The sequence below is a fragment of the Morchella sextelata genome, assembly GCF_020137385.1.
Source record: "Morchella sextelata strain SCLS chromosome Unknown scls_22, whole genome shotgun sequence".
NCBI lineage: Eukaryota > Fungi > Ascomycota > Pezizomycetes > Pezizales > Morchellaceae > Morchella > Morchella sextelata.
In genome coordinates, this window is record NW_025408637.1 from 991,654 (window position 1) to 1,019,300 (window position 27,647).

The 27,647-nt window shown below is 47.8% G+C and overlaps 8 protein-coding genes across 8 annotated transcripts; 4 read left to right on the top strand and 4 right to left on the bottom strand.

The window, feature by feature from the left end:
- Window positions 1-2,517: 2,517 nt before the first annotated feature.
- On the top strand, window positions 2,518-3,439 carry H6S33_007159 (uncharacterized protein; the record flags this gene model as incomplete). The annotated part of the gene is made up of 1 exon (XM_044838511.1): window positions 2,518-3,439. A coding segment is annotated over one exon (922 nt), but the record flags the coding sequence as incomplete, so codon positions are not given.
- A 1,432-nt stretch (window positions 3,440-4,871) lies between these two features.
- On the bottom strand, window positions 4,872-5,579 carry H6S33_007160 (uncharacterized protein; the record flags this gene model as incomplete). The annotated part of the gene is made up of 1 exon (XM_044838512.1): window positions 4,872-5,579. The coding sequence occupies one exon, from the start codon at window positions 5,577-5,579 to the stop codon at window positions 4,872-4,874; it is 708 nt and encodes a 235-aa protein (XP_044689324.1).
- A 51-nt stretch (window positions 5,580-5,630) lies between these two features.
- On the bottom strand, window positions 5,631-8,791 carry H6S33_007161 (uncharacterized protein; the record flags this gene model as incomplete). Its single annotated transcript, XM_044838513.1, has 14 exons — window positions 5,631-5,734; window positions 5,859-6,024; window positions 6,373-6,482; window positions 6,541-6,612; window positions 6,672-6,797; window positions 6,907-6,984; window positions 7,035-7,296; window positions 7,388-7,401; window positions 7,621-7,687; window positions 7,763-7,863; window positions 8,310-8,335; window positions 8,419-8,426; window positions 8,587-8,633; window positions 8,773-8,791. 14 exons carry the CDS (start codon window positions 8,789-8,791, stop codon window positions 5,631-5,633), a joined length of 1,200 nt encoding a protein of 399 aa, XP_044689325.1.
- A 4,306-nt stretch (window positions 8,792-13,097) lies between these two features.
- On the bottom strand, window positions 13,098-16,613 carry H6S33_007162 (uncharacterized protein; the record flags this gene model as incomplete). The annotated part of the gene is made up of 1 exon (XM_044838514.1): window positions 13,098-16,613. The coding sequence occupies one exon, from the start codon at window positions 16,611-16,613 to the stop codon at window positions 13,098-13,100; it is 3,516 nt and encodes a 1,171-aa protein (XP_044689326.1).
- A 3,802-nt stretch (window positions 16,614-20,415) lies between these two features.
- On the bottom strand, window positions 20,416-20,928 carry H6S33_007163 (uncharacterized protein; the record flags this gene model as incomplete). Its single annotated transcript, XM_044838515.1, has 2 exons — window positions 20,416-20,726; window positions 20,790-20,928. The coding sequence occupies 2 exons, from the start codon at window positions 20,926-20,928 to the stop codon at window positions 20,416-20,418; spliced, it is 450 nt and encodes a 149-aa protein (XP_044689327.1).
- Window positions 20,929-21,204: 276 nt separating this feature from the next.
- On the top strand, window positions 21,205-22,152 carry H6S33_007164 (uncharacterized protein; the record flags this gene model as incomplete). Its single annotated transcript, XM_044838516.1, has 2 exons — window positions 21,205-21,577; window positions 21,641-22,152. The coding sequence occupies 2 exons, from the start codon at window positions 21,205-21,207 to the stop codon at window positions 22,150-22,152; spliced, it is 885 nt and encodes a 294-aa protein (XP_044689328.1).
- A 219-nt stretch (window positions 22,153-22,371) lies between these two features.
- Window positions 22,372-24,505, top strand: H6S33_007165 (uncharacterized protein; the record flags this gene model as incomplete). The annotated part of the gene is made up of 2 exons (XM_044838517.1): window positions 22,372-24,409; window positions 24,468-24,505. The coding sequence occupies 2 exons, from the start codon at window positions 22,372-22,374 to the stop codon at window positions 24,503-24,505; spliced, it is 2,076 nt and encodes a 691-aa protein (XP_044689329.1).
- Window positions 24,506-24,923: 418 nt separating this feature from the next.
- Window positions 24,924-27,068, top strand: H6S33_007166 (uncharacterized protein; the record flags this gene model as incomplete). Its single annotated transcript, XM_044838518.1, has 6 exons — window positions 24,924-24,993; window positions 25,065-25,997; window positions 26,042-26,397; window positions 26,448-26,510; window positions 26,556-26,999; window positions 27,063-27,068. The coding sequence occupies 6 exons, from the start codon at window positions 24,924-24,926 to the stop codon at window positions 27,066-27,068; spliced, it is 1,872 nt and encodes a 623-aa protein (XP_044689330.1).
- Between the last annotated feature and the right edge of the window lie 579 nt (window positions 27,069-27,647).

Genomic DNA, 27,647 nt, shown 5'->3' on the forward strand with positions numbered 1-27,647 from the left:
GTTATAAAGCTACTTTGGACTACGCAAGGGATTAAAATAGCATTGCAAATCTGGAAGCAATTTACGAAATGGCGACATAACAGAGGAGGGAGAAACGAAGACAGAGAAGAAGAAGCCAGAGAAATGGAAAGGGTCTGGGGTGGCTTGCGGGATAGCCCGTAGAATTATAAATTGCTCAGAAGTTACTTTTCTTATATTATAAGTTATTAGTTTGAGAGTTGGGTTTGCTTTGTTTAGTTGGGTTTTGTTTTGTTTTCTTTTGTTTTGTTTTCTTTTATTTTGTTTTATTTTGGTTTGTATTGTGAGTGGCAGTGGAAGTGATTTGGGAAGTTCCGGGGTAGTGTGATATTGTCATAGACTATGGTCTGCATACAATTAATGAATTAAACAAAAAAAAAAAAAAGAGCGAGCAACTGGGGGCAGTGTATCATGAGGTATCACTCGGTTCGTACAAAAAGACTGCATCGACTTTCGCCAGCTGTTTACCCCTTTTGCCACCCAACTCATTTGCAATTTGGGGTTACGCTAATGGATAAACAGCTGGAGTCTTATGCCTTACCTCCAGAGGAATAAATTGATGGTACAGTAATCGGACAAGCCTCTTCCTCTCTTGGCAAGGCGTCTATCCATTTCGTGTGGACGATATGATGCACCTTTGAGGCCTCAATTATATATCGTAGTGCCTAAAACCCATTACAGGTCGAGATGTTGAACCCCAAACACTCTGACATATGACAGATGTTTATATTAGTACACTAGGTAGAGATAGCTGACTTTATTTCCTGGAGGTACATGGTAAGCAGTAGCGTCAAATCTTAATTTTATTGTAGCTTACGTCACATGCTGGCTGAGCTCGAGCTCTGCTCCACTACTAACACACCCTGGTGTGCGCCAGGATCACCCTATCCAATCAACTGTCTGTATCGGTCAGAACAAACCCGAGTGATTTTGTATGAACCTGATATCTGTTCATGGCTGGAGCAACCATCCACGGACAATATCACACTCCCAACCAGGAGCGATATCTTTGGGCACCCCATCCAGGACCGGCCTCCAGTCATGACCTGGCTCTCCTATTCATGACCATTCCTGATTGGGGTGCCCCAGTGACAAGCGTTCCCGGATGGCGTGCGTTCGTCGCTGGGAGAGTACATACGCCATTTATGTGCTCCGGACCAAACGCCTGACATGACCCATGCCATTCATCGGACACTTGACTATCAAGAGGGCTACTTCTCCGTGCAGTACGGCCAATTCCGTCTAAATGCCTCCGGTGACCTCGCCCCCCGAACCATGTACTACCTTCACGCGCCCACCATACAAACATACTGCCGTCCAAAGCCTGCCTGATATAATTGGCCCACACCCCTGCTGAGGCGCAACGGGATCACCATGATTTCCAGCCGCACCACCCCTGCATGGCAACCCCTGCCATCACGTTGCTCGGATCACTGATCAGCGCTCCTGCAGCCGCTGCCAGATCCGTGCATGGCCCTCGTTTATCTCCGATTTCCCTGCTAGGCGAGACCCACATACAAAATATTCCTTGGCTGCAGACTCGGCGGCCAGTGTTTCTGTCGTAGAGGACCCCAAGTCTCGGCCAGTAGGGATCTCGCAGAGCAGGGAAACGGAGTAATGTCTCACTCAACCTCTCGCGTTTCTCTTTCTGGTTTCCGACGACGTCACTGTCCACAAGTGACTATGTAGGTACTGTAGGTAACCCATAGGTTGAGTGATAAGCCATGATCACAGGTAAAAGAGGGAAAAAATAAGGTAATGTTCGCCAGAAAGAGGAACCTAACAGCCCCAACCCACTGACAGAATTCCCTTATCATTGATCATTGGGTCAAGTATACATCAAGATGCCGACTTGGCACGCGGACTGCCCCATTCATCATCCTTGTGGATAGGGGGCGCACTTGGCCAAATTGACATCTAGCTCGCCGGAGCTGAACAAGCCCGCGCCCACCACTGCGAGCCCCGCACAAGGTCCACCATCATCCCCGACAGGTCCGTCCTAGTCCCACAGAGGGAGATAGTAATGGCCGAAACAGTCATGGTTGCGAAATGCTACTGAAACGGAAAAAACAAGCTAATCATTTTCCAAGTTATTAGATACAGCTGACTGAAATAATAAGCAAAGAACCCGTGGAGGGAAGGAGGACATCGCGCTCCTGGCCAGTAGAGAGATTGCAGCAGTAATAGCGCGCCGTGGCTACTAGAGGGTTCCGCGGATGCTAATAAGGGGTCGAGCATAGACTAGGTGTTGAAATTACTGTGCGAGCATAGGAGCAATTTCCTACTACTCATAGTAGTGTCATACATACACTATTATAGACTCAATATTTTTGTATAAATAAGGGCTTGATCTGCCCTCTGTATTACAGTTATGCAAGTCAATTGAGAAAGTCAAAGTCTTCCGCATTTATTATTATTTATTATTATATTTTATCATTTATTTATTATTTATTTATAACACTAGGGCTATCAGGGCGGCCGAGTGACCAACCCCCCCAGCAAGAAGGCAGCCAAGGCAGCCGCAGCCCCGGCCCCAGGATCCGCCCCGAAGGCGAAGCCCCTACCGTCTGCCCACCGCCGCTTCTTCGCCACCAGGACTACCCCCTGCCCCATCGCCAATGCCGAAAGGCTGTCGGCAACCCTTCCCCGCCTCTTCGGTCAAGCTCTGGCCCGAAGCCACCAAGTCGCCCCTGTCACCTCCCTCACCGTCACCATCAACAACAGAGGCACAGTCTCTGTTACCGCTCCTCCCACCGTCCCATCAACGGTCTACGTACCCTTCTTCGAGGCCCTCACCACGATCCTGAACGTGGAGGTAGCCTCCCCAGAAAACCCCTTCACCACCTTCCGCACCGCTCCCACCAACGTCGATCTCGCCATCCATGGCGTCCCCCTCTACGAGCTCCCTAACCAGGAATGCCTAGAGGAGATCCTGCCCTCCGCGCTTAAACTAGCCGTTGGCATCACCCCCGCTGCCGTCCGTTTCCTAAACACGAACGAAACCTCCCGCTCCTCCAAGGCCACCACCTCTGTCATCGTCTCCGTGACGGCGGAAGAGGCAGCAACCATTGGAACCACCATCCGCCTCTTCTCCCGCCCCAGACGCTGCAATGTCATGTGGCGAGCATCCTCCACCACACAATGCAGGAACTGCTGCAAACTAGGCCACGCCACCCAGGGATGCAGGTCCCCCGTCGCCTGCCCCCTGTGCACCCTCCCCCACAAACTCCAAGACCACCGCTGCCCAGTTGCCACGTGCAAAGGAGCATCGACGCCTCTTGAAAACTGCTGCGAAATCTCTCCCGCCAAGTGCGTCAACTGCAACGGGACCCACCGCTCCTTCGCCCCAGCCTGCCCCAGCAGGAAACCCACCACTCCCCCGACCCCCCCCAACCCCCAGACCGCGATGGAAATCTCATAAAAACGCCGCGCCACCCCACCACTACCCCCAGGAGACTAGGTTCTCGGAGGCTCCATTAAGGATTTTTCCCCTCTCATATTTTCTTTTGTCTTCGTAAGTCTTTTATATAGGTGGAAAAACAGCCGGTCGGGGATAGGTCTTTACGCCATAGTTTATACTTTATGCGATTCTTTGTACCTAGAAACAATAGAGCTTGATATAAAAAAAAAAAAAAAAAAAAGGGCGGCCGAGTGATATTCCATGATTAATGTAAAGGTTGTGGAGGTCGTGTTGTATCAGTGGGTACTACCACCAGCGGGTATGATACGGTAACGGCGAGCAGCGGGCCGAAGTGTTAATCCGTGAACGAGGACGCACCTCGCATGTACACTCGGTCGGTGGTGAAGCTCGGTGGGCGGTGAACACAGTAACCCGCTTGTTCGGGAACGAGCGTATCAAGGAAAAAGAAGATGAAGGTCCGTAACCATGTCCACAGTTAAGTAAAACCTACTCCGACTTGGGGGAGCCTTTATCCAAGTGACAGGACAAATAGTCTCGGCGCCTCGGTCGGAAACGGCGGGGGACATGGAGCAAGTGTGGCACGTTTCTTTTCATCATTTCCGCATGGAGGTGGCTGCATACATGTATCCCAGAAGGTCTGGTTATCGAGCAGCGTGAAGCGCGTTTTACGTGTTTCAGCTTTGAGCATGAGCCGACCAGACAGACTCCTGCATGGTTTACATTGCCGGGGGGGGTTGTGCTTCCATCGCAACCGGCTGAAAGATGTACACATCACCGGTCAGGATATTACCGGTAGGGACGCACTGAGTATGTGAGGCCAGGTTGTTTTATTAAACTGTAAAGATGCCTGAATAACGGTTAACACCAGTAAGGACCTCGCACGCCAGAACGATCCATCACTCATGGATTATCAATCAACCAATCAGGGGTAGTCAATTTAATTAATGATAAATCCATCGACGAATCAACAGTAATCCTTCACGTGGCATCACTGGGCGTAGTGTATTTATGACGTTTGCTTATTACTCCTTTTTTTTTTTTTTAATTCATGAATTGTATGCGGCCTTGCGGCTATGACAATATTGTACAAGACCCCAGAACTTCCCGTCAACATCCTCCGCCTCTCACAAATGTAAGGAAATAAAATAACAACAGCGATGAAATATAATATCTCTCGAAATGTACGCCGTGAGAGTTTATTCTTCCCAATTATACGTTTCCCTGTGCAACGACAGGCTATACGCTGTCACTCAGTCCGCCCAGCCCATCTCATTTCTCTCCTTTTCTCTTCCTCGTGTTTATCTCTTCCCTCTGGCGTTTTCTTATATAAATATACTGTGCTCTACAAGCGTAGCACTCCATCAATTCGTTATATACTGCAGCAACCCACACAAATAAAAATCCCTAACAAACATTCCCACCACCGAATCCATCAAGCTTCAGTCTTTACCTTGCGATAGGTCGATAGATAATCCGCGGTGCTGCGAGGGTCCTTGATCCTTTCCTCATCCCATATATCCCACCACTCTTCGTTGGCCGTAACTACGAGACGACCCTGCGAGTCCCGCCCCAGAAGTATTATCCCCGCATTTCTCCCCTTTGTAGGACTGTCATATCTCCAATTCTCTACGCGATGTTTAAAGATGTAGCACTTGTAGTTGTACTTTGACGGGACACCCATCGCACCAGGCCTACGCTTGCCTGACAGGAGTATATTGAGGTTCGACTGTGCGCCGTTAGCGGAGTTCTCCGAGCGCATGTTCCAGAGGCTGTCTGGATTGGAGGAGAAGATGTGTATAGTCGAGCTGCCTTGCCGAGTGGTATGGCTAACCATCGCTTCGAGAATACGCAGGTTGGGTAATCCGTGCAAGCTCTGCTTCGCACACACAAGATAGACATTCGCCTTGATACGGTTATAGAACTCGACAGATGTGGAACAGAGGGATCCATGGTGTGGGATCTTGAGCACATCGACCGACCTAGGGGTTATTGGCCCCGCAAAGCCGAATACCGTGTCTCGAATCTGGCGTTCTCTGTCGTGGGCATCCCCAGTGAAGAGCATGCTGAGCGCCGGGTTTGATTCGCGGGCCTTAGGATCTGCGGAGGGCCAGCGGCGGAAAAGCGTGACGATGCTCGCCATGTTGTGGAGGACACTATCCTTGCTTTTACCCTTTTTCATCGCGTCCTGGTCTTATTCCATGCGCATACTGTCGCCGATAAATTCCTCGTAGATTGTTTTTGTCGGGCCGATAATGTCAACTGTTCCGAGGCTGTTCGGGGCCTGGTACCAATCGCCTATATGCTCACCGTGGCCTGGCGTTAGCCACCGCACCAGACCGTGTTACGCCGCAGTTAGACTGCGATAAAAGTAAAGAAACCCAAAGAGAGAAAGAAGAAAGAGGGGAAGGGAGATACAAACCCCGCTTAGGACTAAGGATCATTCTATGTATAAAAGGCCTCTCCCAAGCACGACCAAGCTTCACTTCTTCCCGATAAACCTTGTCCAACCCCTCCTCGATTTGATGATACCTCTGGTTAGCCCTCTTCTTCTCTCCGGCGGGCACACACTGCTTTGTCACAGGGTCCTATCCAGCAACACCCGGGAGCAGATCCTTCGTGCGTGGCGTTGGCGGGCGGTCTTTCAACTTAAGAATACGTCTCCCAGTTGTATGGTCTAGTTTGATGTCAAATGTTTCCCTGACGTAGAACATGTTCTTGTGGGCTGTGCGCAGGTTGCACTCTATCATCTGGTTACTGTTGCCTACTTTTTTGCGTCTGAACATGGACACTACGCAGTCGACGGTGAGTACCTCCCTTGGCTTGGCTATGTCCGCAGCTATGATCACGCACTCGGGGGACGGGGAGGTGACAAAGGCTTTGCCTTCTTTTTATTTTTTATCTTTTTCCTTTAATTCATCAATTAAGGGATTGACTTGATTGATGGCGAAGGTGTAGAGAAGATAGATGTTGTAGCGTCCATCCTCAAGGGCCTTCTGGTGCTCACCAAAGAAATCAAGAGACATGCAAGTCACCATGTAGGGGTCTTGATTGAGGGATGTGTTGGTTAAGGAAGATTTCGTAAGGGGATATGGTGGGCATACAGTATTTGGAATGGTTCCTTGAGGGGATAGAGAGGGACGGGTCGTACCCCCCCTCAGATTCAGGTTCCTCTCCTTATAATCGCGATGTATCAGCATAATCCCCAAACACTACCAAGCATGGATGTACTAACTTATCTCATTAAGACACAAAAACCACCGGAGGTTTCGGTTTGGTAGATAATGGAACGCGAAGACCGTTCTCTCAAAGTGTCTTTGTAAGGTTTCCTCTGTCGCTAATGCCTCAAGGAGTTTCTGCCCTGTATGTATATTCCCGCTCATCAGCAATCTGTACATCACCATCCGCCTCTCCACGCCAGGGTGGGAAAACAAAATCCTTTTATACGTATGGACACAGATCCTACAAACCTCCACCACTATGATCCTCGTCCGTATGCGTAAACTGTACCATCAAAAGATTCGGATGTTCTTTTCCGGGAGGTCCCCCTTGGGACCGATGGGCTGCTTATATGCTACGATCACCCTAATGAGATTACGTCTGATCATCTCATGATCTGGCCCGGTATCGATCAAGTATCGCTCCCAGGAGTAGGAGTCGGGCTCGTAAGTGCCATTCTTTGTGGGATTCTTGGTGCATATATCGATAATGTTGCTGTCCCCATGCGCGGCGTCGAGCATGATGATTTGCGCCAGGGGTGTGGCGACCTGCTCGGGGAAGGCAGCCTGGATGATTGTGCCGGCGAATTCGGCGGATATCATGGTTGGTTGGTATTCGGGAGAAGGAAAGGGAGCTAGTATCTAGGGCGGGGATGTGAGGTGTTCAGACTGAGGGGGAGAGTAAGGGTTTGGGGGGGGGGGGAGGGGGAAGCAGGAGATATAGAGATGTTACCCGAAAGCTATTCACTAAGATTTACCCGATGGATGGAATCCACAGAACATATGTCAAAGCACGACATCGCCCGGGGGAGGAGGGGCTGCTCCTTGCCCAGGATGCGATATTTCCAAGTATCAATTCCCCCTGTCCATCCTGCTCTTTTTTTTTTTTTTTTTTTTCTCCCCCGCTTGCCCCCGCGTCGAACCTGGCTCTCAGCCCCACATGTGCGGTGCGAACGGTACTCAAACCAATGTTCCGGGATCCACGACCTTGAACGCGTTGACCAGTTGGAGATTCCAATTCCCTCATCGCGTGCTTGCGAAAGTTCAGCTTCAGCTCTAATAGAGGGCGTAAAGTGATGCAGGTGGGATACGGGGACATCCAGCAGACCTTTGTGATACTGAGGCTTTTCGCGGTCTGGAGCTCGCCATCATATGCATAGGTTATGCTCAGGCACGAATGTGCAGGAGTGATGGTGATGGTGCCGCAGCCTAGATAGTCTTTATACACTGGCTCGGAAAACAAGACAGATCATGAATTCAATTGCAATCGTTTCACAACACGGCCACGGCATAACCGGCGCGGCGCCACAACGTGGGCAGGTCAAGTTCCGGGCTGTTTGGCTAGCGCAAGATCACAGAGGTCGGTCTAGAGTTCGAAATGGACGCCAAATGCTAAAACACCGATATGCACCTCACCGGGTTATCAAACCCATCGGAGATCTAGGCCCCGAAGGCCGAGGCAACAACTATCGGCGCCCCAGTCCATGCGTGAACATTAGCCGTTGTGCACATTCCCACCCGGCAGGTCGCCGTTCCAGAGTGTTCGGCCATGGCTCTGAAACCTCCGCCGTGTTTGACGTTTTCAACGCGCTAGGACATGCTGGAAGTTGCCATTTGGAGTTAAGGTCTCGAGCTCAGATGGGGGAAGCAGGTACGGAAAGAGTTATTGATGTCTAACTCTCTATGGATGGGCGTCAGCGGAGGACAATAGACACTGTTTTGTCCGGCAGATATATGATCTAGTACAAATGTGAAGTTGGTCACCTTTTCGCCTATGGTGGGGTCGCCATCTCGGAATATTTAGTCAGCCATGGCGGGGGAGAAACCCGCTATTCCTGAAGTTCCCAAATTAAGCTGCCAGGGTCATTTGTGGGATTCCAAGGTCATGGCATGAGGAAAAAAAGACCTTTGAGACATTGTCTTTAATATTACTTTGTAAAATGTGTTGATTGGGATCCATTTGCAATGGTTTAATTGGTCTAGGGTAACGGCATTGTTCAGTTTCTACTTGCGATGATGACCAGTGTTTGGGACAAGGTTGGCAATACTCGTGATTACGCCTGTCTTTTGGGTTGTGACACACCCACCAGCCCACCAGAGACTGGCACCAGCACTAACCTTGGAATATAGTCCCCATTACACATATACCCTCACCACCACCCTTTCTCTCGCTCGCTCATATCGCTCTCTCCCGGTCCTCCGCCAAGCCTTCCATCTCCGCTCCCGCCAGCGTCTCTACCTACCTCCGCTCCAGCCTCCGTCCGTAATCCTTCCCCTGGAACCTGACATCCGCGACCAAACCTCTAAATCGTATCGAGTTTACCGCTCTTCTGTCTGTGGTTTTGTTGGACCGAGGCGATGAACCCTAACCCTGGGCGCGAGCGATGGATTATGATGATCACGACCGCCAGCGAGTGAGAAGGTATGAGCGGGTGTTGTGGAATGATGCGGGCGATGTAGAATGATAATATAATTTCGTGATCTTGTTAGCGCTCATAGGCGCAGGAAAGATCGAGTCCTGGCACGACACCTCTCAAGGTCTATGGTCAGGTTGCGCCGGGGATCATGCGCAGGTTTTTCCAATGTAATAATCACCGGCGGACAATAGTGATATGACTGATACGGTATTCATATTGTTTTTTTATCCAGTCTTTCTCGGATTACACAATTCCCAAATTTATCCAATGTCTCTACTCTTAGTGTCGACCACATTCGTTATTTTCAATGAGATGTCTTGATCACCGCCCCATTAATTAGCATGCATTCCCTTCCCCCCACTTCCTCCCGTGCTCCTCTAACTCCCATGTCTCTTTCCTCTCGAAGAAGTCATTGATTGCTGCTCCGGTAGTCTGGATCGCCCACTGCCATCACCATTAGCTTAGATCAACGCGATTCAGGAAGGATGGTGACGAACCTTCACTTTCCAGACATCCTGGATAATATCATATGGAGCCGCTTATGATGAAGATGTTTCGGTCAAGGCATGATGACACGATTTAAACATTTCGTCTAAGGCATGAAATTTAGCCAAAGATGAATAGATGTACCTAAAGGAGGCAGGCACCTACCACCATGTAACACGCCAACAACCAGCCGTGATAATGCCTCCGCGTCGTACTCCACCACCCCCATGAGGCAACACAGCATTGCACGGCACCCCATGATTAGCTTTTCACGGTCAACAGCAATCTTGCTTGTGTCTGTTCTGTCGCAAGACGTGTGAAAGACGGCAAACTCGGTGCGGCAGCTTCGAGGTGTTCGTGATTGAACCACGCCATCGTATTGCAAAGGCCGGCCGGGTGGGTGATGATGCCTGACCCGGTCCAGCCACGAAGCCGCTGAACCGTGTCCGAACACAGTTTCGCCAAAACTGCACGACAACGCCTGCACAGTCGACTCTCGTTATAGTGATACTTGATCTAGTGATCCTTGATGAAATAAAGGCTCACATTGTTGAAAGGGCTGGTGTTGGAAGGAAGGGCCTGTGCCTGACAGTACCGGAAAGAAGGGGTGAGAAGGTGACTGGTGGAAGGGTCTGCATCTATTATAGATTAGTTTATACGAAGCTCTACAACCTAGTTACTTAGAAGAAACTTCATAAGACTTACCTCTCACATCACTACTGTCCAGTCGGCCCTTCAATTACCACCCACTACCATTAAAGGTACTCTCATTTTCAATGATAATAGCAATCAGGTGTCCCGAAATACGTTTTTACCCGTCACTCCTTAGTTCGTAGAGAGATAGTAGCCTTATAAGAATAGAGTCAACACAGAGTTTCAGTCCCGACCATATCCTTGTATCGAAAGGCAACTGTAGTAAGGGGTGTCGAGTTTCGGTCCCGACCGTATCCTTATATCGAGAGGCGAGTGTAGTAAGGGGTGGTCGTTAGCAGTAAACGGGGGGATAGGGAAGGAAAAAGAGGAAGTGGAGAGGGGAGAGGGAGCGAGTATGTAGATAAAGCTGTGGGAGAGGACACGAGGATGTAGGGATGGGGTGCCAGAGTTGCAACTCCGCCTTGGAGTCAGCAAGTGTTACAGGAAACACGAACACTGCTCCTAAGTCAAGGAATAAGGATAATACGAGTGATGGGTTATGATGCGAGTACGGTCGGGTAACGAGGGAACAAGCATAGAAAGGTACCGAGGGGTGTGGGGGCACCGGGTGTAACCACACTAGTATTAGGCTGTTGTGAGGGCACGCTTACTATTGGGTGTCTCACCCGGAACGGAATAGAAGCGGGGCTTATGGCTGCAGGCCATTCTACTTAAGGAAGTAGCTCTAGGACAATAGCCTGATACAGCTCGGTTACTGGCAATTGCAGGGGTTCATGGTTACGTGTCGGAATTAGAATGGAGGAACGGAACTATGCGGGGGCGCTTTTCTATTGGGATTATCTTCGGGTTGATTGTCTTATTCTATTATCGTTATCTCATTAGTATTAGAAAGCGGGCCTTGGCATAGGTTCCAACATGTATAAATAGGGTAGGGTTCCGCCTCGTCTTAGTGGCATCATCAGTCACTCAGCGAGCGGAATCCGGTTTACAATATTACAAGTTTAAAAGCTACAGAACTATCGCTTAGCATTGGCATTTCCCCAAACAGCAAGTCAGGTCAACGTGGCTAGATTTGGGATTTGCTATCTCAGGAGGTCCCTCCCTTCTAATACGTACCTACAAGTAGAGTAGGTATCCCGTGGACTATCATTATGTGGTAGTAGGGATCTTAGTGCTCCCCGTGTTTTTCTTGTTTTTTTTTGTCGCCTGTGGCCGCAAAGACGCCGAGATTTGACCCCCGGTGCTCCAGCATAAAAGGCGCAGGTGCGAGTAGATTTTTATAGAGAAGATGAGAACGACCCAGATATGCTCCAAACCAACACCCCTCCGACCTTCGTGGTAAGCCAACATAATCCAGATAACCCCCGGAAGAGGCCAATTCTCTTTTCAGAGATGCTTCGAAAGAGTGAAACCGAAGAGCGAAGAATGTACTTTATAACTGATGAAGAGAAACAAAGGAGCGAGAGCGAAAGCTCTCTCTTTTTAGTTATAAACCTAGCGGCCAAACTACCTCTACTGTAAGAGTACACATAGCATAGAACAACGTCTAGCTTTTACAATGAAACGTTTAACAATAGAATTGTTAACAACAAACAACATGACACCCTGTAGTACAACCACCCGCACCAAGGTAGTTTAGTTTAAACAACGTGGGTGTTTAAACAAACTTGGGTATAGTTTAGAGTAAACCAGGAGGTTTAAAATAAACCAAATTGTGGTTTAGCGGTCTGTCTAAACAACAGATTGTGGTTCAATCAAACCACATCTTGTTTGTTTAAACCATCAAATCGACTGTTCTTAACACAAGACTTTTGATGTGGTTTAGCTAGACTACATAGCGTTGTTTAAGTACACAGTGTTAGTTTAGATATGTTTAGTCTAGTTTGATTAAACAACAAATTGTGGTTTAAATAAATACGGTTTATTCCAGCATCGCTACAGTGGTGTATGTAAAGAACAAACTGTGGTTTAAATAGACAGGGTATTTCCAAGAATCGCGACAGTGGTGTATATAAACAACAAACTGTGGTTTAAATAAACGTGGTTTATTCCAGCATCGCTACAGTGGTGTATGTAAACAACAAACTGTGGTTTAAATAGACAGGGTATTTCCAAGCATCGCGACACTAGTGTATATAAACAACAAGCTGTGGTTTAAATAAACATGGCTGAGTTTCCCGTGTAGTTTACCCAAACACCAAGGTGTTTGGATAAACGATATGTTTGGGGAAATGCCAATGCTAAGCGATAGTTCTGTAGCTTTTAAACTTGTAATATTGTAAACCGGATTCCGCTCGCTGAGTGACTGATGATGCCACTAAGACGAGGCGGAACCCTTCCCTATTTATACATATTGGAACCTATGCCAAGGCCCGCTTTCTAATACTAATGAGATAACGATAATAGAATAAGACAATCAACCCGAAGATAACCTCAATAGAAAAGCGCCCCCGCATAGTTCCGTTCCTTCATTCTAATTCCGACACGTAACCATAAACCCCTGCAATTGCCAGTAACCGAGCTGTATCAGGCTATTGTCCTAGAGCTACTTCCTTAAGTAGAATGGCCTGCAGCTATAAGCCCCGCTTCTATTCCGTTCCGGGTGAGACATCCAATAGTAAGCGTACCCTCACAACAGCCTAATACTAGTGTGGTTGCACCCGGTGCCCCCACACCCCTCGGTACCTTTCTATGCTTGTTCCCTCGTTACCCGACCGTACTCGCATCACACCCCATCACTCGTATTATCCTTATTCCTTGACTTAGGAGCAGTGTTTGTGTTTCCTGTAACACTACTCCCCCTTCCTAGACGTCGCCCTCGACCGTTAAAACCTCTCTATGATAAAAACCCTGTGGGAAAAGTCATAGAGTAGGAAAGGTATCGAGCTAGTCTTCCCTAGTCCGTTGTCGTTTCGGAGGCCGACTCGAGTCGATGGCTGGCCCTTGACTCCGTGTGTAGGGCCGAGTATTCGTGGTTGGTTTGAAGTTCTCATCTAAGAGCGCTTCTTGAGGATCGGGTGTTGCGAGTCGTTTTCGTGTGTTCTGTTGTCTGCCAGGGTTGGGATCTTCTCGATAAGGTCGCAACAACATCTCGTGGAATACGTCATGAACCTTCCATTCTACCGGAAGATTCAACCTATAAGCCCGGTTTCCTACAGCCGCGGCAACCTCGAAAGGGCCTGTAAACTTATCTGACCATTTATTGTAACCGCCGAGGTTCCGAGTATCCAGCAAAACCTTTTGACCGATTGTGAACCGCTGAACTGCTGGCCCTGGTCTTGACGCCATTCTGTCAAAGGTCTTCTGCAGCGTGTCTCTTGCTGACTCATGGGCTAGGAGAAGGTCTTCCAGGTAGGTGCTTCCCTTGGCATCCAGCTGTCCGATTTTCGCATCCGTTGGCCAATCTGTTCGTGGGTGGAAACCATAGTTACAGTAGAACGGCGATTGCCCTTTCGACGAGTGCTTCGCATTATTATATGCATACTCGCAAATCGGTAGTAGGTCCTTCCATTTCTTTCCTGTTCCGGCGGTATAGGCCCGGATGTAGGATTCGAGGTGCTGGTTGGTCTTTTCTGTTTGTCCATCCGTCTGTGGGTGGAACGAGGTCGAGAGTCTTCTACGAATCCATAGTCGTTCTGTGACCGCAGCCCAGAATGCCGATACGAACTGTGTTCCCCTGTCAGAGACAATGCTCCTAGGAAGTCCGTGAAAGCGCCAAATATCCTTGACAAAGGCGTTAGCGGTCTGTTCCGCGTTGATTCCCGTCATTGGAATGAAATGAGCCATTTTCGTAAAACGGTCCACGACTACCAATACGTTACGGAATCCTGATTTCGCCTTTGGCATTTCTACTACGAAATCCATTGAGATATCAGTCCAAGGTGTAGTGGCTAACTGTAGGGGTTGAGGGAGTGACAAGTGTCTCCGACGTTGCTGGGCTCTCTGGCACACATCGCAAGTCTTGACGAAGTTGGCTACATCTGTGGACATTCCTGGCCACCAGTAGTTCCTATCGATCAGCTCAAGGGTTTTATCCCTTCCTAGATGCCCCGCTACGGGTCTGTCATGATGATCCTCAATGACTTGTCTGACCGCGTATCCTGGCACTACCCAACGACCATCGTGGGTGGCCTCATTCGATCCCGGGGTCCATTCAGTGGCAAGCTCCGTTATTACGGCATCAGCTTCCTCTGTCCCGAAGACTTCAAGGTTTGCGTCAGGGAGAGGTTCATCCCGGAACACTCTCCGAACCCATTGTCTGTCCTGTTCATACCAGTCTTGTAGTGGCTGAGGCAGCTCAGTACCTGGTATGTCGTACCACTGATCCAACGGAGTCCATCCTTCTTCGGGGTTGCCAATGATTTCAGGGCCAGTTTCTACACTGGTCCGTGATTTCCTGACCAATTGTTCTGCGCTGAGCAACTGTTTTACGGGTTGTTCACGCATTACTCCCCCTTCCATAGCGAACTCTGGGCGCCTTGTGAGTGCATTTGGCTTGCCATTCTTTTCGCCTGGTCGGTAATGAATCCTGAAGCGAAAAGGTGCTATCTTTTCAGCCCACCTGGCTTGTCTTCTCGACAACTTCTTGGTCGTTGTGAAGTACTGTAGGTTCTGATGATCCGAATGTATCTGGATAGGAATGTCCGTTCCTTCCAGCCAATGTCTCCAAGTTAAGAGAGCAGAAACTATAGCGAGCATCTCCTTGTCATAGATCTCGTAGTTTACCTCTGCTTCGTTGAACTTGCGAGAGTGGTAAGCTACCGGGTGTAGAATACCGTCCTCGAACACCTGAGAGAGTACCACGGCCTCAGCCCAGTCACTCGCGTCAGTTTCTATGATCACTTCGCGGTGTTCATCATAGTGTCGTAGTATTGGGGCAGACGTAAATTTCTCCTTGAGTTCGTCGAAAGCACTTTGCTGTTCACTGCTCCATCGCCATACGGAACCTTTCTTCAGGAGATCGGTCATTGGTCGGCAAACCTCGGAGTACCTGTGGATGAACCGTCGTAGGAAGTTGGCGAATCCGAGGAAACATTGAAGTTCCTTGACCTTGGTGGGTGGTAACCATTCCGTAATTGCCTTCACCTTCTTAGGCGAGACCTGGTTCCCTTTCCCTGATAGTACAAATCCCAGGAATTCTACCTCCTGTTTGTACCATTCCGTTTTCTCGAGGTTCCCGTATAGATGGTTTTGCTGTAGTCGCTCCAATATCTTTCTCACAAGAGTCGTATGCTCTTCCTTAGTCTTTGAATATATTAGAATATCATCCAAGTAGACTACTACGCCTTGATCTAGAAGATCCTTGAATATGGTATTGACCATGACCTGAAACGACGCCGGTGCATTGGTTAAGCCAAAAGGCATTACCCTATATTCGAAGTGGCCGTACTTCGTTCTGAAAGCTGTCTTCCATTCCTCGCCAGCAGCAATCCTAATTAAGTTGTAGCCATTTTTCAGGTCTATCTTGGTGAAGAACTCTGCTCCTTTCGTCGAATCGGCCAACTCTGTCATGAGTGGAAGGGGGTAGCGATTCTTGACCGTGATAGCATTTAAGCCACGAAAGTCTACGCATAGCCTCAGTTTTCCATTGGCTTTCTTCACGAACAGGATCGGTGCTGCTGCCGGGCTGGTGGAGGGGACTATTTTGCCAGAGGCTAGCATTTCGTCCAAGTATTCCCGAAGTGCCTTTTGTTCCACTGGGGAGAGCGCATAGATCGGTCCCCATGGAGGCTGCTTTCCTTCTATAAGGGGAATGGTATGGTCCCATTCAGAGTGATCAGGTAGTCGATCGGCTCCCTCCTTAGAGAAGACATCGACGAAGTCCTGGTACTCCATCGGTATAGCACTAGCGAGAGCCTCGCCTACCAATGCCCTTGCCCAGAAGGGGTGTTGCTCGATCATCATCTGTGTCTCGGGTGACGACCTCAACAGCCTGATGACCAGCTCCTCTGGGTCTTCTTCATATATATCATACATGGTCCTGAAGCATCCCTTCACTTGACAATTGATGTTGTCGAAGGTAACCTTGTTCTGTCCCCAATGTATGGTAGGTTGATGCTCCTTGAGCCATCGATGTGGTATAACGAGGTCTTCTCCTGCGAATGAGCCAACCTCACAGACGATGTCTCTGTCTAGATGGTTGCCGACGCGGAGGGTAAGGGATTGGGTGATGTGAGTACCGGAGTTAGGCATAGGGGTCGCGTCAGCCTGTCTGATGATGAGGGGCTTGGGTCGAGGTTGAGTTGGGATCTTGAGACGGTGGACACAGTGCCAGGACATAACCCAGTCCTCCGTTCCACTGTCTAGGAGTGCGTTGACTATTTCTGCATGTTGGGTACTAGTTGCGGGGTGGTTCCAAGAGATCTCAATCTCAAGGCGGGTTTCTTGGTGATGTGAAGACATGTTCATATGTTTAAAAAGTGTAAGGTAAGGTAGATTGTTCTTGGGTATAAGTGGGTCGATGTTGATAGTTCTTGTTCTGAGCGCGGGGCGAGGGAGTTTATATAGAAGATTCGAGCGTTGATGAAGATCATGGTACCACGCTTACGCCCCAGACATTTTGGGGTGTAACCCCATCCTCAGAGTGTGTGTAATAGAATTGAATTTGCGAAATAACAAAACCGATAGAGCATAACATAATCCGATCCCTTAGAAAAGTCTTTTTCCCAAAAGATAAAAACCATAACCCAACATAGAATAAAACACCGCATAACTAGAAATACCCAATCAATTTAGTCCTCCAAATTCATAATCCTTGCCCTAAATGCCTCATTTTGTGGCCCCAATTTCCGTTTCTTATCCCCCTCCCTTCCATGGTCCTTCCTCCCGGAAGGAGGCTCTTTCCTCTTCAGGTTCGTTAACCTGACCTTGCTCGTCGCCACGCAATCCTTCACGAAGTGGTTATGTCTACCACAACGGAAGCACTTTCCTTCCTTCTGCTATTTCTCCTTCTCTTCCTTGGTAACACCTAAGTCATCCGAGGTCTTGGAGTTGTTGGCTGATGCGGGGAAGGTCTTCCGAGGATTTGCATTATTGCGCGATTTCCGCCGTTCCGTTTTTTCCTCGCGAGGTTTCACAGGGTCTTTACCTCGCAGGATTTCTTTCCGAGCCTTCACCTCGTGGTCCTTGCGTCCGACTTTTCGTACCCAGGCTAACCAGTCCACGAAATCATTAGGCTCCTCAATCGCATTGGAGAGCCGTTGTTCCAGCGAGGAGTTTGTTCCTGGTAGGATCATGGATCTCATGACAACTGGTTCAACTCGTGCGTCCCATTCTAGGTTCTGCATCTCGTTGATGTAGTCATCGATTGGACCAGTTTGCCGGAGTCTGTCCATCTTCTGCTTGGCCTGTTCCTGACTCGTGCGGTTGCCATATTGAGTACGGAGTTCTTGCTTGAACCATTCCCAGGTTCCGATACTGCTATCCACAGCTAACCTCTCCGTAAAATTCCGCCAAAAGTTCGCCGCGCTACCGGTAAACTCGAGGGATGCCCACATAATCTTAGTGCCGTTATCCCATTGGACCTTTTTCTGGAGACTGATTAGGATTTCGATCTGATCGATCCAGAGTCTTACGTCTTGATCGGCTCTTCCGGAGAAGGGAATGTTGGCTTTTTTGGGTGCATCACCTATGGTGGCGCGAGGGGGGTGCGAGAGTTCTCGCTCTCGTTGGCGCCTCCTTTCGTGCCTTCGTTTCTTACGTTCCAGCCGCTTGCGGTGTTCGCCTTCCGAATCTGAGGAATCCGATGGGGATGATCCTGGTGCTTCCGGGGCGTTACCTCCCTTATTGCCATTCCCGTTACCCCCACCTTGTGCTCCTTGACCTCCTTGCTTCCCTTGTTGGCTGCTATGCTTAGGGTCGCTTCTTGGTGCTAGGCTTTGGTCTTCGAGGTCTTCACTGGATTCGGAGCCAGCTGGAGGGGCGACTGGTGGTTTCTTGGGGGGTGGTTGGGGAGGTGGGCCTAATCCGCCGCCTCCTGTTACTGGGGCCAGTGGTCATTCCTCAGCCGTTTTACGGGCTGTTTCCTTCATCTGCTCCATCATTTCCTCTAGAGCAGTCTTTGTTCCGGAGAACCCATCTACCAGTGAGGCCTGCTGCTGCATGGTCCTTTCTAATTGTGCCAGTGTGGCTTCCACGCCTTCTGGGACTTGGGCTGGTCCTTCCTTTGGTAGTTTTTGGATCCAATCAGCCAGCATGGTTATATGCTGAGCCTGCTCTTCCTGTCGCTGTTGGTGGACCCTAGTAGTGTTGACGATCTGTTCTAAGACTTGACCGAGATTCGTAGTAGTTGCGGCTGTTTCTGCCCGCACTTGCGCGAGGATAATCCCTTCGCGACGCTCCCGTTCTTTTTGGTCCTGGTTGAACTTCATCTGCAACTCGCGGATGAGTCTGGTCTGCTCCTCGTGCTGCTGGGTAAGCTGCGCAGTGTGCTGCCGAGTAATTTCCCTGATTGCGGGGAGGTCTTGGACGCTCACAGTGAGGTCTCCAAGTCCGTGGCTCAGCTGCTGAACCACTGGGGCTCCTCTCCGTTCGATTTCCTGCCCGATGATTTCTCCAAAGGGGTGCTCGATACGGCGTTCCTCTACGTCCATATCCGTATCCTCGTCTTCGTCCGTTACTCTGGGGACCGAGGGCCTCGGAATAGAAGATCTCTCTCTGATTGGCGTTTTGTACGGGGAATAATCTCGATAGTCCCCTTGCCTGCGGGAGCGGGGTTGGCCATAGGATTCGGCCGGCTGAGTCCATCTGAAGAGGTCGCTGATCGGCATGTCCAGATCCCTCCTGTGGCGCTGTCTCGCCTGGGTCTCGACTATACCTCGATCTCTCACGGTGATCGAGCTCTCCATGTTGTAGTCTTCTTCCATTTGTTGCTGATGACCCCTTGACATCGCTAAGTTGCTCGATTCTGAGTTGTGGCTGTCTTCTGCACCAGGGTTGAACGACGAACCAAGGGACGGAGTGAGCTAATCCGTGGGATTGCTGACTGAGGGTGACTTTAATGGGGAACAGTTCGGGATAGTTGAGGATCTCCGGGTCGTGTTCTTCGAACGTGCAAGTAGTACCTGCTTCGGCAAAAAACCCGGCGTACTCAAGGTATCCGCAATAGAGGTGTTCGGCACTGCCTCTGCGAACGACAAAAGAGGTAGTGCAAGTAAAGTTGTTGATAGCTGCTGTTGCTACTTGGGGATGCATACGGTATCAAAGAGTCCTTCTAATAGACTACTTTCTTATTCTTTTACTTGAGCGCACGGTGACTATCCGCCACAAACAAAATACTCTCAAGTATTGGTCTAAGCAAGTAGTTGTCTTATCGGGACGTTGATAATATGCGATCGATAAAATAATAGAGTAGTGGATAAGGTACAATATAGTGTTTGGGGAAATGCCAATGCTAAGCGATAGTTCTGTAGCTTTTAAACTTGTAATATTGTAAACCGGATTCCGCTCGCTGAGTGACTGATGATGCCACTAAGACGAGGCGGAACCCTTCCCTATTTATACATATTGGAACCTATGCCAAGGCCCGCTTTCTAATACTAATGAGATAACAATAATAGAATAAGACAATCAACCCGAAGATAACCTCAATAGAAAAGCGCCCCCGCATAGTTCCGTTCCTTCATTCTAATTCCGACACGTAACCATAAACCCCTGCAATTGCCAGTAACCGAGCTGTATCAGGCTATTGTCCTAGAGCTACTTCCTTAAGTAGAATGGCCTGCAGCCATAAGCCCCGCTTCTATTCCGTTCCGGGTGAGACACCCAATAGTAAGCGTGCCCTCACAACAGCCTAATACTAGTGTGGTTGCACCCGGTGCCCCCACACCCCTCGGTACCTTTCTATGCTTGTTCCCTCGTTACCCGACCGTACTCGCATCACACCCCATCACTCGTATTATCCTTATTCCTTGACTTAGGAGCAGTGTTTGTGTTTCCTGTAACACGATACTATTTGCCTAAACCACGAAAATGGTTTAACTAAACCACACCTCTCTCGGTTGCGCCCTAGCTAGCTAGCTAGCTATATATAAATATGTATGTATATATATTACTAATGTAGTTTACATAAACCCCATAGTTTACATATACCCCATAGTTTAAATACACCACGTGTTGTGAGTAAACTAAATTATATATATAAACCACACCTCATTTGCGTATATATTTCAGGAACCAATGTTGGATTATTTTATTTCATCATCTTTTAGCACTCCATACAATTGTTAATATCATGAACATGCCAATCCAACTCGCCCCAGTAACACTGAACGTTCATCCACCGAAATGCTTCTGTTTCAGCGACAACTCCACGAACTCTTCTCCCATTGCGCAAGTAGTGCATGATTTCCTCATTATCACGGCGCCTGACCCAGCCACAGTACGGTGAGTCCGCAGTGTAGTATCTTCTTGGCTGAGCGCCGATGGTTGGAACGTTTTCGGTGGATCGTAACCTGATGATCCAGTATGATAGTCCAACACGAGGTCTGCATCCGAATAGCAGTGACTCCGAGACATCTGAGGTACCCGTGTCAGTAAGAGTTCTCAATATGGATACAAGTTGTGACTGATTATACTTACACACGATTCGAACTGTACCAGACTCAGGAACCAAGATTGGTGTCATCGGTTCAACAAGTATCATGACCTGTGCAGTCTCTATTCCCAAAAGAACCGCAATCGTCCCCTCCTCTTTCCCTTCTTCCTCCGCCTCCATCATCACAGATGTTTTTTTGATTGTCGTTGGAAATGTGTGTTGATGAACTGTGTGGTGGGGTGTTGAGCTCGAGCTCAGTTCAGGACTTAGAGCTCTTAGCTCTATCAAAGCTGCTCAGGGTTAGGGTCCACATAGCTGGGTGCACTTATCAACCATGCGCATAAACTACCGTCTCGTCTCTTCTGAACCTGCATGCACCTCACGCTCATCGATCCAAAACCATTGGTTATCAACACCATAGGCCTCATCAAACGCCTTCGACATCATCTGTCCTTCATTATGGCCCCATTCAAAATGCAGTGCGATTGTTCTATGTTTGGGGGTACCGTTCATGAAGTTGTGTCCAGGAGGTCTTGGAGACGTCATATGGCTCTCAAAGCGTCGGATGTCTTTCATGCTACACGCGAAGCTACTCAAAGACATGCCCAAAGGCGCTCCCCCAGTCCTGAACTACGTCGCTCAGATACCCCCGATTTACACCTGCCTGATCCCGAACTTCGCTCTCCCAGTCTTGAACTACGGTCTTCCAGCCCCGATCCTTCGCCTCGATCAAGTTCAGAGACACCCCCGAATCAAGATTATGTATCACCGGTGGCTTCGCCCCGAGCTCAGGTGCACGTGTCGCCTCTTACTGAAAATCATTCATTGTCAGGTATGAATCGGATACCTATATGTTGTTTGACTCAACCTGTTAACGTTGGATGATCCAATGAAGAGACTGGCAGTGGCATCGTACATTTGCTTGTACCAAATTCACATGCTCCATATTCACAATCTGAATCAGATGTATCTGAGAATAATGAGCTTAATGGGGTTGACCTACAAATGGTTGATACTATTGATTCTATTGACTCTGGTTCTGATGAAAGCGATTCATTGGAACCTCTTGACTTTGAGGAAGCTGATGCTACATCTGGCTCGGACTCTGATAACTCTGACATAGGTCAAATCTGGCGAGGCTTTGTGGATCTTGGGTCAGTAGATGATCCAGATATCCAATATCTATCAACAGACGATGAAAGTGACGACGGTTTATTGTCATCTAATCCACATGATGACTTTGATTATATTGAGCCATTTGGTGAACCTTTGACCGATCAGGAAATGATATCGATAGCGCTGGACGATATTTCCCTAAAACACAAAATATCTAGGGAGGCGTCACGAGACACTCGCGAGCTATTCTCGAGTGTTAACACCAAATTGATTGACTATCGAACCATTTGAAGCCGAATGGCGAAAAGAACAGGGGTCAAGGATATTCAATATGATTGCTGCCCTAAATCACACATGTCGTTTGCTATGTACCCTTACCTCGATAAGCATATGCATTGCGATCATCCGCGGTGGAAACCCCAAACCAAAATTCCTTATGCAACTCATAGTCATATACCGGTACTCCACAGACTCCGATTGGCTTACTCAAACCCCAAGAGAGTGGCTTTGATGACTCAGTACCGCTATCAGGTGGAGAGGGACCGGGGCAAGGAGTTAGTTTCTGATTTCTGGTCTGCTGAGCTGTTTTTAAACCTTAAAGAAAAGGGGCTATTTCCCGACGATACAGACATTGGATTTATGCTCAGTACTGATGGCGTTAAGGTATTTAAGTTTAGGCGAAACTTCAGTATTTGGCCTATCCTACTGATCAACCTGAACCTACCTCCGGCTATTCGTTTCAAACACCGGAATATGTTGCTTATTGGATTCATACCGGGACCCAATAACCCAAAGGATATCGACTCTTTCATGTTTCCTTTGGTTCAAGAGTTTTTACAGATGGAAAGAGGCATACCCGGCGTATGGAATAGCTCACGTCAGAAACGTTTTACGTTGAGAGCTCATATTTGTGTTATCGGAGCGGACATGCCTGGGAGAGAGAAGTTGATGAACTTCAAAGGTAATAGGACCACATGTTACTGCCCATATTGTTATATACAAGGCATCCATAACCGCGGTATCTATTGCCCATTGAAACCTCCCCTCAACTCCTCTCAACCACAACAATGGAAAACGTATGAACCCTCTCAACTACCAATGCGTAATGACGATCAGACGCGCAAGATCGCTGCCCATGTGGTCCAAACCGGAGACGATAATGTCGCAAAGAAATATGGCATTAAAGGCCTGTCCTGCCTTTATCAGCTCTCCTCTATAGACCTACCTCGCAGTTTCCCGCCCGACGCCATGCATCTTTGGTGGGAAAATATTATCCCAGACTTAGTAGAGCACTGGCGGGGAAAATTCTTTTCAGATATAGCTACGGCTCAGATACATGCTGCTGGCCAGGATGATCAAGACTCCGCTCCTGCAAAGCCCTCAATGAAAAAGTTTCACAAAACACGGGATTTGTATAACATACCCCCGGATATCTGGGAGGACATTGGCAGAGATATGTTAGCCAGCGCGCCAAGTTTTCCAGCGTTATTTGGTGACCCTATCAGGGACTTTACAGAGCATTGTCATCATTTCAAGGCTGCAGAATGGAAAACATTTGCTTTTCTTCTTGCACCCATATATCTCAAAGATAATTTGCCAGAAGAGGATTATTCGGAATTTATCAATATCATTGATGCCGTACAGCTTTGCTATAAGAACGAACTGACCCTTGCTGAGATCAACGTGGTAGAATCACGCATTACTCGCTTCATAGAATACTATGAGCGGTGGTACTATGGCCAGAAATGGGAGAGGTTACCAGCATGTCTACCCGTATTCCATCAAGCCTTACACGTTGCCAATGGAATACGGTGGGCAGGGCCTATGTTTGTCTATTGGCAGTGGCCAATGGAACGTGTATGTGGCATGATAGCTGCTACAGCAAAATCAAAGGTCTCTGCAAACCGGAACATGGCTATAACCATGGTTTTGAACGAAAGACGCAATCATTTACCATATGTTTTACCAAAGATTTCAAATGAGGATGATGTAGCAGATGGAAGCGGACAGTACGAGGATGAAGATGGAAACATATTGTTGCATCGCCTATTTACAAAGCGGCTTGACAAAGCTTCTGCAAATCAATACTCAAAAGATATACAACATGCATCTTTTTCAACCTTCCACCGGCCCACAAAGCCCCATGTTTTAAGTAATTGGCAACGGCGGGCACTTAAAGGCTACTTTCAGTTACAACATGATGTCTCTTTACTCACGTTGGGGGTCTCTCCCTCAGAACAAAACTCCGTCGAGATATTCGATCATCAAATAGCATTGGAGAATCTACCGATGAAATGTATGAAATGGTCCTCTTACACACCATCATTTCTGGAAAACACTGTTGAGAAATGGTGTGTCACATCTTCTCAGATGAGAAGGGTGAATTCTACAAGAAATTCTTCTATGATCATGTATAATATGACTCTGGCGGATGGCTCAGTCAATGTCTCGTTTGGCGAGGTTTTGTTCTTCTTTACAGTTGATTTTGATTCACAAAATGAGTCGGAAGTCATCGACAACGTTCCCCAGAGGCCAGAAAGCGAGTCACGTATACTATATTTAGCATATGTTCAGCAGTTTACCGTACATAGAGACGGAAACTCAAGGCTCCTCTACCGATCAGGACTTGGAACAAAAATTGTGATCTCTGCGGAAAATATTTTGGAACTCATAGGTCTTATAAAAAAAGGCGACCGACAGTATATCACACTTCGATATACATGTTTATTTTCATAATATTGTATTTTTATATCTTGACGTGGTTAGTCCACCGCACTATCATTTTATAGGACTAGGCTGACCGATAAACTAACCAAATATAGTTTGGCTAGAGCGAAAATTCTTCTATTCCCTGACCTCTAGCAATAACACCCCCCTTCACCCTGTTTCTCTTACCATCTCCAACCATCTCCATCCCATCACGCATGCACCTTGTCTCCAACTAGCCATCTCCCTCTCCCTCTCCATCTCCATCTTCTTCTCGTATCTTCTCAACTACCGAATCATCTTTTATCCGCTCCCAACATTTCCATCCAATCTACACTGAGAACACAAAAATCAACATGGCTGACCGTGATGCATTCATAAGAGAACAGCTTAAGCTCGCGGAAAAGCTTTGGGAGCAGCAGAAGGGTACGTCATTTCATACAATTGCGAAAATTCACCCACCAGCGTGATGAGATCTGGAATTGACAAATCAGCAGGTACAGATATGCAAGAGTCGCAGGTGCCCCAAGGATCCTCAGAGGTGGGAGATGTGGAAGATTTGGAGGAGTCACAAGCGTTCTCTCAGGTGGCTTCATCTCAACCTGCAGAAAAGATTCGTCCCGCGAAATATACCCGATTGGATTTCCCAACCTCTAACAGTGATGGCGAGACCGAAACCCCTACAAAAGCACCTCGGAGATGGGCAGTCACACCTGTTGAACAGGATTTGACAGGTAACGAGCCCGAATTAGCACCAAAGAAGAAACATGGGGGCTACAAAGATCGTGCGGGAATGGCACGTCGGATGCGTGTGGACCCCACAGATGCGACCGCTATCAGGGAGCATCGTGACTTTCTTAAGGTTTTGTGTTCCAGGCGTAACCAACCCCTTAACAAGCGCTTTGATAATTTTCATTCAGGAATTCTTTACAAACTCATCAAAGTGGTAACACCTGAGATGCAGGCGCAGTATGGTGACTATTGGAGGCAATCATTAACCAAAGATTTGATGCACGCAATATGCTTGGATAAAGTACGGAATGAAAAGGCCAGACATCGCGCTCTGCAGAAAAAAAATGCTCACCCCCCAACTTTGAGTACTACTACTAGCAGCGGTAGGAGGGGTCGTCGAGTAGTTGAGGATCTGTCGGATGAGGATACACAGGGACCTGTGCATAGGTCAAAGGCTCCCGGGACGATTCCTAAGAGTGCCAATCTAGCTGTTCCACACCTCGATAAAATGGAGTCCACAACGCGTCCCTCAATACGCAATCGGAATAATCTTATTGTAGCACCGACACCACGAGGTGTAAAAGATCGCGTGGCTCTTAGTGAACAGCCAAAACCGATTACGGATAGTTCGGCAGTTATGCCAATTAGTCCTATACTAGGGGGCATGTCAAGTCAATATGACAGAATAGATCGAACAGGTACGTCACCCGATAACTTGAATGACATATGTTAATGATTTTAGATACACCCGAGATACCAGATAGTTATCCCCAGGAATCATACGGACATCAATCGAAGCCTGAAGATAAAGAGATGGTATCTCAGCAGTTTCCCATCTATATTGCTGGGCATCAGCCTATCAAACTCCTGTTAACTACCGACTTTGAGGGTTTCAAGAAAGCCGTTTCCAAGGTTCTTCCTTGGGGTGATGACACTATTGCGTTATACCGACCGGCTATTGGACAAAGGAAAAGTCTTGTGTGGAGAGCTATATCTTTGGCAGAGGAATACGGAATGCTCCTTGACATATGCGGGAAAGGAGGTGTACTTGTTAAACTAGCGGATGATACATGGTTTCAATCTGATACCGAGGACACGGTGCGTGAGAAAGCTAAATTGCGTTTACTACCCCTAACCAACTGAAATAGGACGAGTTACCAGTAAACCCACAGTTGTGGCGCGATGATATGGAAAAGGGACAGAAAAAAAAGGTATGGTTAACCGTCGCTCGATAAACAATACTAACGGTGCATCAGACAAAGTCAATCCCCGGTACATTACGCTTGGACAAACCCCCGGCCATCAAGACACCTGTCAATAAGCCTCGGAAGAAGACAGTAACAGCTGTGAGAAATGAGTCTCACTCTCAGGTATCAAATTCTCTCCCGGACCTTGAGGACCTCATTGGAGCCAGTACTCAACCCATACCAGGAAGATTTGCACGAAAACGCAAAACCAACACGCCGCAAGTTGTTTTAAACGCATCAGAGGAGCCAATAAAGCGCAGACCTGGGCGTCCCAGGAAGAATCCACTCCCGAGCTCTGCATCCGTAACTGAGCCAATGTCCGCTACACAATCTGAGGCGTCGATATCTCCCAACTCAGACATATCTACACAGAAGATCACAAGAGCAGGGAGGGCTGTTAAACCCAGCGGGAAAGCATCAGAAACTGCCGCTATCCAAGCTGAGAAAGAACAGGTTATTCAGTTAATAGCGGCTAAAAAAACGATCAAAGAACTACAGGCTAACTTCACGCTCTAGCTCTAAATGATTTACCATCAATATCTTCGGGTTGACGCACTATCCAATACAAACTGTCAAAATGTCCGAACAGTTTCTTTTCTTTTATGTCAGTTGAACCCGAGTATACACCCTAACAGAATATAATTACTAATACAATATGCAATTGAAAGCAATAGATATTTCTTTCATAGGTTTACGGAGTTCGTCGGGATGAAATGGGAAGCGATACATATTCATTTTATACGTTTACGGAGTTAGTTGGTACACAAGCGCTTGGTTAAGCAGCGGTATTGTTTGGGTAGATCATACAAGCGTTTGGATAAGCAAGGATGGTGTTTGGGTATTCATATCTGCGATTCAATATATTAATCAGTATTTAATAGCATGTATTAATTAACTAATTAATAATCCATAATATTATTCTATTTCGAATATATTTGACCGAAGCGTTGTTTAAGTAGTATCAAAAATGGTTTGTTTAAACCACAAAAAAAATCAACTCGCCTAAAATAATGGCCAAATACGTGGTTTAAAGTTGTTTATGTGTGGTTTATATATTGTTTGTTTATGGTTTAAAGTTGTTTATGTGTAGTTTATATATTG